An 11,691-nucleotide genomic window follows, 5' to 3' on the forward strand; every position below is an offset into this window, starting at 1 on the left:
TTGGAAGTGCTGAAGAAAGTTTGTCCCTTTTATAACAGTCTGGTGAAATAAGCATCAATTTGCAGACACTTAAAAGTGAACGCAAAAAGCAGTATCTATTGCAAAGAGACATCTGTCTGTGTAGAAAACTGTGGTATTAGTGCCGCAGCTTGAAATTCCTAACAAAAACAAACAAACTGGTTAGAAAATAACTCACCACCAAACTAGATCGAATTGAAAATGAAGTAGTCCGTTTTTAAGGACTTCAAATAAACTCTAAAATTTTTTCGAATTTGAAACTAAAAGTTAAAATCCCTTCCTTCTTGTCTACTTCCGATTTTATCAAAATCTGACAATTGAGTTCTTTAAAGAAACTACTTACTTCTATAAAAAACGTATGTTACTTTAATGTAGGCTTCGGATATCTAAGTGATTTCGGTCAACAATATACATACATATCAGTGTCTAGGGTCTTTGATATATATTCTCTTTAACAGTTTCAATTGCCTGGTAAACAAATATGGAACCAACTTAATAAAAAATAACAAATTTATCAAGATATCTTAGTTAGACAACGTGCCTATCTGCAAAGCTTTAATACACCTTACGAACACAGCCTTTCTAGATGTTGGTAAAATTTTCAAAGAATCCCTCAGAAATGGTGAATTCGCTAATCATCCGTATGTCTTCTCGCAAGCAAACAACAAGTCTACAACTTTAATTGCCGCCTCGATACTCGAGCTCTAAATTTGACACGACAAAAAGTGATGCCATCATACAAGAAAACTAAATAAGAGTATAATTGATACCAACTTACTAATCAGAGACAGTTCCTTCGAAGTTTTCTTGCAGCTCGCAATGACTTTTGATAATATTTTGTCTGAAGCGCCATTGAAGTTATAATAATTAATAAGATAAATAAATATTCCCCACGCTTTGATTTACATATTTTAAGATCGTAATTACTTTTGTAGCTATAATATAATTATTCACAATATTCTATAAATTGAGATAACATAATGTGGGGAGTTTCTCAGCACTGTCACCATTATTAAAGATGTGAAATTTCCTGTGAGTATTTCTTAATATACGAGTATGTACATCGTTGAAGAGAGACATTGATTCGATTAAAGCTTTTGGGACAAGTTTTACAAAGCTTATGGTATAAGTTGCTGTAAAACTTGAAGCTCATAAGAAAAGTTTTGTAAAGCTTTCAACTTTTATGGCAGCATTTGATGTTTGTACTAACTTTAAGCTTATAGCAAGCTCTTATGGTTTGTAACAAGCTTAAAGCTTTTTCGTAACATTTTATGTTTGAACTTAAAGCTATTTTGTAACAATTGGTTTGGTTTAAGCCAACTAAGGAATAACCTCCTGACGAAGTAAAGTTCGAAAACTGCTGAAACTCTATGTAAGTGACATTAACCTTTTTTATGAAAATTATATTTATTGATTACATTTATATTTTCATAAGTTAGTACTATTTATTAATAGTTTTAGGTTTCTACGACATATGTTTAAATACATTTACATATGTATATGTGAATTCATATTTATGAAATGAAAGCAAATAACAATAATATCGTTTTGTACAAAAGAGGCTTCCTCTACACCTTGTCATTTTCGAAATTTTGGTTTATATAAGCACCGCGTGTTGGTTCCGGCGTAACTGGCGCGGTTGGAGCCATTGTTAAGGGTACGGCATATACTGGATATAATGGCGCAAATTCACATGGCCCGAATGCGTGTAAGTCATCTTCGTTCACATCGCCTCGCATGGTGTGCGTAGACTCCTCGTAGTTGGGTGGTGCTTTAAAAAATATATGAGAAATAAATAAAGTATTGAATTTTATCGTTTTGAAAGCAATTGGTTAATGATATTCGAATTTTCATATAACGAAGACACAAACCTTCGAAAATATATTAGTTGTCAGACCAATGGAATGCAATTCCACTGATAGATAAAAAACTGTGAAACTTAAATTCACAATCCACCCACTGGAGTGTGGAACTTTTATAAACAAATTCCATCCACAACATTCCAAAAATGAATTGTGGATATCTTCTTAGTTGCTAAAATCCACTCACATATTCCACTCGTTTTGTTGGAGAAATGTGGGCACAGAAAATTCCCTGCTTTTGGATAAGCAGTTTAAATGCCAGGACGACATCTAACGTAAGATTTCGTGTGGAATATATAACGGTTTTTGTCATCAGTATCACAAGATTTCATAAATTTAAGAAAACATATTTTATATTCACAAAAATAATCCACAAATGTATGAATCGCGAAAAATTTTACCGAAATGTCCCAAGGGTGTTTTACTTTACTGAAATATTAACTTTTCCAAATAATACGTTTAATTTATTTTCATGACTCACTTTTACTCGTAACAAAACAAAAACTTAGATTTAGTTTGTACGTTTAAACATTTTACATAGAAATATACATATTACTTTGTAAGAGATGGTTTAAAAAAACGGTCGAGACTTGTTTTTTTCTTTTGTGTAATAGCTCCGGATTTGCATCATTATTGTTTTAATAGCATTTTATCAATGTATTGATGCATTCATCTGCCGAAAACTCACTTTATGTTGGCGTCATACTAATTTTCGATACCTTCACCGCTGACGTCAATACCACCCACCTTGGACAATAACGATTGTCCTCTCAAAGTGTTTCATCGTAATCAAATCAAGCAATGGAATTTCATCTTGGACATATTGATCATCATCTCACTGTTTTATATTTTCCAAGCTTTTAAAAGGATAGCTCTTGGCAATTCATCCCAGGCTAATTTAAGCAATAAGATGGCATCATGAAGTTAATGTCCTTTAAAATTATTGTCAACCGGACCTTTATCTTGTGATACAATGTTCCATAACAGTTTGGCCCGGTATCCTAACTTGAGCAGTCTTATGTATGTAATGTATCTGCTTAATAAACGAATGATGGAACCAGCGGAAGAATAGCCTTGAATTCATCCGACACTTTTGAGAGTTAGCAAATTCCAATGGGTTTTCAAACCCCTTGAAGCAACAGGGGTTTTCGGATTTACCAATTATCAATGGTTTCAACATAGCAAACCAGCTGCGTTCACACACAACATAAATGTGATTCTAACCTTAGCTATTTTTCGGCCAAGTGTCGAAGAAGAAGATATTCTGATTTATATAAATACCTTCATCGATTTTTTTTTTAAATCACAGATTTTTGATGCGAATTTTGTCGAATTTGCAATGATTCTTTCTGCTTTGTTGACATTTATCAATACAGTAACTATAAATAACTCCCAAGTTCAAACGCTCAAGACAAACTACGTATGTATGTACCTCGCGACTCTGACAATAATCTTTTACACAGAAATTTAATTGTTTTTCTTGTCAAAAAAACGGTTGTATTTGAAAAAATAGATAAGCTCAGCAGAGTTAAAAGAAAGTTAATTTTTTAGAGCGGTACGTGGGCGCTCAAAATCGGTCAACTTAACCGAAGATTTAACTTTCTCTAGAGTTCACTTTTGAGCGATTCTACTGTATATTTTAAATGCTCTATAGGCTTATTTCATTAAAAAATAAAACTTTACGTAATACTTTATATTAAAAGTTTACAAAAGTGATGAAACATTCACATAAGAATTCAAAATAGTTTCTGAAGATAAGAAGCCTTAGAGCACATACCAATTCGCTATTTATAATTTAAACAGATCTTGCTTGAGGCAAGGAATGTATCTTCTTATACATTGAAACCCCTCATAGCCGAATATCCACCGCCGTGGTGTTTTTGTCCGGTATATATGTATGTACATATATACACTACATATATTTATTTGTTCCTCCGGTTATGGGAGGTGTCCGGTCTTAAGGACTTCCTGTAATTTCAATGTATACATAAATGGATTATCTACAGTTTCCACAGCTGCAGAATCCATATTTGTATAATGCTTCAGTTAGTAACCAACGTGCCGCCCTTCCAGTATGGTAACGTAGTTGCTGTTGTTTTCATTTGTTCACATTTCGTCAATATTGCCATTGTTCCATTTTCACACCTAGCTTTTCAGTTATATTTTTTCGTAATGTAAAACTTCAAAACTAAACTCAAATTATTAAGAATAGTCTACTTATTTATAAATAATTGTATTCGACTGTAATTTTAGGTTAGTTTGATAATATTTTAACTAAATTACAGCTCATTTTTTAATTAGTCCAAAATATCGAGGCATGCAATCTTGTATTTAAGACAGCTAGCCCGTTTCTACGGGAAAAATACAATTTGCGCAAATATACGTTTCGGACGGTAGAAGCGGTAATGAGTTTTCATTTGCCTTAAAACAGCAACATTGCCCAAATTAACAAACACAACTACGTCGTCACTACGGAAAGTCGGCACGTTGTTTACTAACGGAAGCATAAGGAACAGATTCCATAAATGGATTCCACACTGAGAATACATTCCATATTTGGATCGTATTTTTCATTTGGATCGCATTGTACATTTGGATCGTATTATACATTTGGAACGTATTATACATTTGGAACGAATTATAAATTCTGCCCAAAAAGTAACTGGATGTTTTCAAAACAAATACTACCCGAGTTCGTGGTACTTTACAAGCTGCATTATGTAGTTTGTACAATATCGAGAAACTTTACTTCGTTTAAAACGAAGCTCCAACCACAACTTTTTCGATATTTAATTAATACTCACGCAATTCCGGGTAAATATCTGCTGGCGACTGAACCCCTGTTAATGCTACATTCTGCTCATCCATTACTTCAGTCACAGCTTGTTGCTCACCCTCCTTGTTCACTTCATTACCCTGCAACAGCACTTCCTCAGTTAGTGCTGGCATACGACTACCGCGCGGTTGTTGTTGTATAACTGATGGTGTTTGCCACAGTGGCACATTTCCAATAAGAACGGGAATTGTAATGGTCTGACTAGAATACCAACCCTTCATGCGTGCCTCGACTTCCACCTGATAGGAAATGCGTATAATACTGCAAGACCGCAAGCAAGTTGGTGGTGTGGACGGCACAAGAAGTTCGTGCGTTAACGAGCGCGTGCTATTACGCAGCACAGACTCACTTTTCGCCGTTGTCATGGTAATGCGTTCGAGGCATGAGTGTAACGCTGGCGCTGGGCTGGAATACCGAACCAACATTACGAGCGCATAACGCACTTCCGCCACGGGTATGTTGGTGTTATTGATGACCAGCGCGGTGACGGGTATGCGCTGTCCGGGCACATAACCGGCCTGCGGCAGTTGTATTTGCATCTTCAGAGGGTCCGTTTTGCAGGGTCCGCAGCAGTATGAACGATAATTCTCTGAAGTTATTGGTATCTGTGGTTTAAAATTGTTGGAAAATATTCATTTAATGGTATATGAAAATAGTTACAAATATGTCACCTTTATTTGCGGTGATTCATAGTTAAGATCGAGCATTTTCATCACTGTGAAGCCACGCGTATAAGTCTGATTGAATTTCCAGGGTATCACCAGTGTCACTTTAACTATATACCGAATGCAGCCATGAAGGCCCTCAAATGATGTAGGACAATTCTCTGGTAGCTTGCAGGCAAAATTATATGTGTGCGTACCGGTTTGGATTGTAAAAATTTGACCTATCGATTGGAAAATTAGTAGCTAATATATTTTTGTAGTAGATTTTGGAAGTAGCTTATCACACACTTACTTGTTTCCGATCCCATTAGATATGTTTTGGACTCCATATAATCCTCACGTCCCGAAAAGTGTCGTGCTTTACCGAAACGTTTTTCTCGCCATTTTGTAATAGCAAATCCGGATATATTCAATATTACAGCTGAAAGAAAATAAGGTATATACGTACTTACTTGCTAATTCAAGCAATTTAAGAGTAACAAATAGTTCAAATGCCAGCGAATGACAAGCAGAACTTTGAAACTAAATCGATGAAGGCTATCTCGCACCCATCGTCTCGTTACAGTTCCTATAGGATACTAGTTCTTTTACAATATTTTGATCATATAAATGTATGCGAAATCAAGTCTCATATTCATTACACCTCACTGCCTTTCCTTTCTACTTTTGATGGACCTCTGTTATATGTTTGGGAACGTATGGGTTTTGTAAAAATATATTATCGGCGAAATCGTTCGGAGATATTGCAGTTTATTTTAGAACCTTGATGAATTCTAGCTCCCAAAAGTTGTGAAAAAAATTAACTATTCTTAAAAGGATATTCGACTAATTGGGTCAAAATAGCAATGAAAGAGTTTATTTGTGTGAATGTCTATATGAAACTTAATATGCATAGAATTGAAAAGTGATCCTTAAATATGTCATAAGTCACATAAGAAGCTACTTTTTTAGATCTAAGATAAGGGAACATATTAATTTTTTACAAAAAACTGCATTTATTTGATTTAAACCAAAAGCCGGTAAATGGCAATACAAGAAAAGAACAGTCTAGTCTAAATTCTAATAATCGTAGTCGCGAATATTAATTCAGTAAATACCTGCACTAGATAACGACACGCAAAGGTAGCAACCATATAAATATGAATGCGTTAGTGGCGATAAAATATCTACTAAAACTTAGCCAATAACCTTTAATTTTCCTACATTTCAAAAATAAATATATACAGACGACACTTTGTAATAAACAAATTATACCAAATAAACTGATTGGAATTTTATCAAATCGAATTATACTCTGCGCCATTTTTACACCCTGATCAGGGTATATTAAGTTTGCCAGAAAGCTTGTAACACCCAGAAAAATACTTCGGAGATCCTATAAAGTATATGCATATACTATATAAATGAACAGCATGAGGAGTCGATGTCCGTCCGCCTGTCTAGATATGTATACGTGAACTAGACCCTCAGTTTTTGAGATAACGATCTAAAATTTTACACACGTTCTTTTCTACGTAAGAAGCTACTCAGTTGTCGGAACCGCTATAGCATATATGTATGTAGCTACCATACAAACTGAAAGATCAGATTCAAGTGCTTGTATGGAAAAATTTAACTTTACGAAATTTGACATGGTTCATTAACCAAGGCAAAAGTACAATATCCGAAGAAATTGTTCAGATCGGATCACTATAACATATATGTATGTATGTACATATCTACCGTACAAGCTGAACGATCGGAATCAAATTCTTGTAAGGAATCTTTTGGATCTGTGAAAAGTATTATAGGCTCTACTTGTGATTTTTTTTTTGTTATATTAAGTTGTGTTATGTTATGATACGTTATGTAATGTTATGCTATGTTATGTTATGTTGTGTTATGTTATGTTATGCTATGTTATGTTGTGTTAGGTTATGTTATTTTATGTTATGTTATGTTGTGTTAAGCTAGGTTATGTTATGTTATGTTATGTTATGTTATGTTATGTTATGTTATGTTATGTTATGTTATGTTATGTTATGTTATGTTGTGTTATGTTAAGTTATGTTATGTTGTGTTACGTTATGTTATGTTAAGTTAAGTTGTGTCATATTATGTCATGTTTTGTTATGTTGGGATATTATTATTTTTATATACTAAAAATTTCCCGCTTTATATAATTCAATCTGAAACTGCAGGCGCAGCGTTATTTTACATACATATTAGCTAAACTGAATGAAGTAAATATTTACAGTGCATGCATTATTATTCCCCGCAAATGTACAGAACTTCAGTGGGTAAATTAGTTTTTCAGATAAGATTAGTGACTGATAACCTTACTTGCGAAATTGCTGCTTGAAAATCGCTTATTCTACAGAAATTGAAGCCTAATTCCACACTTATTAGCGTTAGCCTTATACTTAGCGTTACCTTTAACATTTTTGGGTTTATCAGCCTTTAACACCACCGCGCCATCCACCAACTGGTCAGCGAAATAAATACCGTGCTCATTATGATTGAACTGAATATCACAAGTTACGACCATTTTGCTTCCACAACCGACCGACTCGGACTGAATGTGCCAAAATTGGGCAAAGCGCCATTAGCTTGTCGGCACTTAGGGTAAATATCCCGCATTAAGCACAAATACATACGCATGCGAGTGAAATACGTGTGAGTGATTGTGATAAAACAATAACGTAAAAGATCTTACAGCTATATGTACACATACAGTTAGAAATATTTGATATTAAAACAAAGGGAAAAACAACAACAACTACAACAAAATTACGGTTTTAGATAAGCGCACGACGTTTTCTGATATGAAAAATATTTGGTGGCGGAAACGTTGTACTTGCAGAATCGAAAAGCTTTCTGTTTTTTTAATTTCATTCACATGCCTACCGCTTGCGATTTTTGTGCACTACTGCCGCTGATAAGTTATTAAAGGTCGCTCCGAAGAAAAGAAACAGATTTTGGCGTTGCTTTGTTTATAAGTTTTTATTTATTTATTCACACTCTCAGCTCTAAGTCACAGCCAAGTGCTATTTTGCGCTGATGAAACACCACTAGTTGCTACACCATCCACCCTAGGCCTGGCATCAACTTCGTCTCTGTCTGATGCGCTCGGACACGACATTTTGAAGACAGGATAACGTGGTGCAAATTCGGTTTCGCCGTATTCTTGCCCTTCATCAAGGTTAAGTTTTGCTGGTTTGATATGCACTGCGGATTCATAAGACGGTGGTGCTGTGAAGGAAGAAAACTTTGAATTATACATATAATATTATAGAAGGAAGGTCTTTGCGCTGGATTTGAAGTGATTAGATATTCTCGCATGTACGAGTGTATAGCAAATGATAAGAATTGTACGAAACGCGGTTGGGGATATAAACGGATAAACCGTCAGTATTGTCAAAGAATTACTTACGTATACTGGCATCTGCGTCCCAGGGATTGGGCAGAGCAGGGGTTATGGCAGAACTTGTCACAGCACCGCTGTTTACTTGTATCGGGTTCTCTTGCACGGTAGACTGCAGCTGGTTAGCTTCGGTGGACTTCATTTCGCGAAGATTGCCGCTTTCGTCATCCGCCACGAATGAACGGTTCATAACACCATTACCGCTGGGGACGAGGTTGTCAGCTGACGGCTTTGGTTGCTTTTGTATGACGCCGAGCAACGGCACATTGCCTATCGTGACGGGCACACAGATGACCTGATCCGCATGCCAACCTTTCACTTTTGCCACAACCTCAACTTGATAGGCGATCTGTATGATGCGGCATAGATTGAAGCACGTTGGCGGCGTAGCCGGCACAATGAGCTCATAGTCGAATTGTTTTTTGCAATGCACCGGCACGCCATCACCTTTCAACTTCAGCACCGGTATGCGTTGATTCTTCGTATGTGTCAATGGCACTTGACTGTAATAGCAAACGAGCATTACCAATTCTATTTTGAGTTCTTCGACTTTTATCTTGGTTTCGTTTGATATGAGTACGCTCACTGGTATCGCTTGTCCAGGCACATAGCCACTTTGTGGCAAGGAAACGTGCACCTCCAATGGCTGTGTTTTACAAGGCCCACAACAGAAGACCTTTTGTGCTTCCGATTTGCTAGGCACCTTCGGAGCGGGTTTATACAATGATTAGGTAAATCATAACCAGTAATTGTTTGGATATAGCCATAATAGTTTACTCACTCGCAATAAAGGACTGTCGTAGTTTAGATCCATCATTTTCAAAACCGTAAATCCTCGCGTAAAATTCTGATTGAACTTCCATGGTCGCACGAGTTCCACCCTGGCCATATATCGTATATAACCATAGATGCCTTCGAAGGACGAAGGGCAGGTGATGGGTAACAGGCAGGCAAATGTATAGGTATGTATGCCCGGCTCAATCACGGCAGATTGGTCTGTTAGAGAGATAATTAGATCGATTATAATGTAAGCTAACTGTCATAAGCTTTTACAAATTCTACACACTTTCGTTGGAGCTGAGCAAGTAAGTCTTCGATTTTATATAATCCTCATGACCTCTGTAGTGTGTTGTCTGGGTTTTAGTGCTCGAACGTCCATGTGCATTTGTTGTTGTGCTGCTGGAGCTTTCCGTCCAACTTGTATCTGCGCAACCGCTAATTTTCAGCACGATGGCTAAAAAATAAAATTTTTATAAGTAAATTCAGGTGATAATAATTTATAATATTGTAATCACAAATATCTGTATTAGTCACTCATCTGATAATTTTAAGCAGATGAGTAATGCACGCAAGACCTGTGAGTCATCACCCCTGCAAAAGTATCATTGTTGATAACCTACTGCTTACAGTTATTTATTCGAGAGGGGAGGAAGAAATAGTGCTATACTATCTAAGTGCTTTTCGGTTCCCGGTGAGAAGACTTATTTACATGTAGTCTTCAAGGCTAAGTTTTTTTGATTCTAATGGTGTCTGCTTGCAATATCAATACGATCCATGCCAGCCAACGATAAATTCAAAAGCCAAATGTCACAGAATAATTCGAAAGTCTTATATAAATACAATTAGCTCATAATATGGCGCAATAACGTGGATAACATAGGGTGTTTTTTAGATGTGCGATTTTCAATGAGGCAATTATTTTTTTCTTTGCTGATCTTTTTGACAACTTTTAATGGACTTATACTCAGTTTGGTAGCATCTTTAAATCATGGGTCGCTTTCGCACCACGCATATCTTAGTGAATACTACGTATGCTCAGAGACGCCGTATAAAGCGCACCGAATACGCTATTCCAGCTGTGGAGCAGAGTACTCAAGGAGGCCATCCGCCAACGTACGCAACAATGGAGCTGTGCTAGAGTATTTTATGAAAGTTTTTGTGTATCTTGGTTTGCGAGCTTCTATAATCCAACTCGTGCATGAACTGAAGCCGAAGAACAATCAAGAACGTTGCACGTTTGGTGAAAGTGCCCACATCGAGTTGCCCACCGATCCCAATTCTCACATGAAAATTCTAGCTGCGTTAAATAACAAAATTGTAGCATTTGGAGTGACGATTTGCTTTTCAATGTGATCAGATTTATTCTCTTTTTACCTTTATATAAAATACTTGCAGTAAAGCTCACCTTTCACCTGCTTCGGCATGTCCGCTTGCAGCGTAACTTTACCCGTCATGACTTGACCAGCAAAGTAGGTGCCGTAGGGATTATTGTCAAACTCAATTGCACATGTTACAACCATATTCAGCACATATGTATATTATTTATTTAGATATCTACAACTTTACAAATACAAGTTGAGGTTATAACTTTTAGTATCAAATGGTAAACAACGCGTTCTGTCCCGGGCTGAAGCGTCGTATCAACTGCTTGATTCGCAAAGAGAATACTAACGTTTTAGCAATTCTTAAAAATACTTCACGACTTCAATACCAATCGATTTCGAGCCAATATTTTCCCGTTTACTTGCACGCTTAGTTAAAAAGTTCGGCATAACTTTGCTCAGATGTGGCTGCTTATCAGTTCGTTGATAAATGTCCCATATATATTTTAACAAATTTAATAACACGAAAATATCGACAAACATACTTACACTGAGTATTGTAGTTAGACTTTTGCATGTGTGAAAAATGTTTTGGCCGTGAAAAACTATATTTGTGTTTCAGAAATGCGATAACGCTTATCGAAGCGTTGAAAGCTTGGTGTTATTACAAAGTATTCACTTTTATAAACTGTCAATTCTCAGAGAGTAAACGAAGAGATTAGAAAACACTTCATAAAGTTTTAATTTTACTTTTATCATATGCACACATACAGGTGTAAACGTTAAGCTATAGGACAATATGACA

At 36.1% G+C, this 11,691-nt stretch overlaps 2 protein-coding genes across 2 annotated transcripts; both read right to left on the minus strand.

Annotated features, from left to right (window-relative positions):
• Window positions 1-1,462: 1,462 nt before the first annotated feature.
• On the minus strand, window positions 1,463-7,920 carry LOC126767682 (arrestin domain-containing protein 17-like). The gene is made up of 5 exons (XM_050485220.1): window positions 7,794-7,920; window positions 5,674-5,802; window positions 5,388-5,602; window positions 4,685-5,321; window positions 1,463-1,789 (listed from the first exon to the last, which is right to left on the minus strand). Exons 1-5 carry the CDS (start codon window positions 7,906-7,908, stop codon window positions 1,587-1,589), a joined length of 1,299 nt encoding a protein of 432 aa, XP_050341177.1. The 5' UTR covers window positions 7,909-7,920; the 3' UTR covers window positions 1,463-1,586.
• A 424-nt stretch (window positions 7,921-8,344) lies between these two features.
• LOC126753970 (arrestin domain-containing protein 17-like) lies at window positions 8,345-11,240 on the minus strand. Its single transcript, XM_050465767.1, has 5 exons — window positions 10,970-11,240; window positions 9,851-10,018; window positions 9,566-9,780; window positions 8,794-9,487; window positions 8,345-8,612 (listed from the first exon to the last, which is right to left on the minus strand). The coding sequence occupies exons 1-5, from the start codon at window positions 11,082-11,084 to the stop codon at window positions 8,395-8,397; spliced, it is 1,410 nt and encodes a 469-aa protein (XP_050321724.1). The 5' UTR covers window positions 11,085-11,240; the 3' UTR covers window positions 8,345-8,394.
• Window positions 11,241-11,691: the final 451 nt, after the last annotated feature.

The sequence above is a fragment of the Bactrocera neohumeralis genome, chromosome 2 (genome assembly GCF_024586455.1).
Source record: "Bactrocera neohumeralis isolate Rockhampton chromosome 2, APGP_CSIRO_Bneo_wtdbg2-racon-allhic-juicebox.fasta_v2, whole genome shotgun sequence".
Lineage (NCBI taxonomy): Eukaryota > Metazoa > Arthropoda > Insecta > Diptera > Tephritidae > Bactrocera > Bactrocera neohumeralis.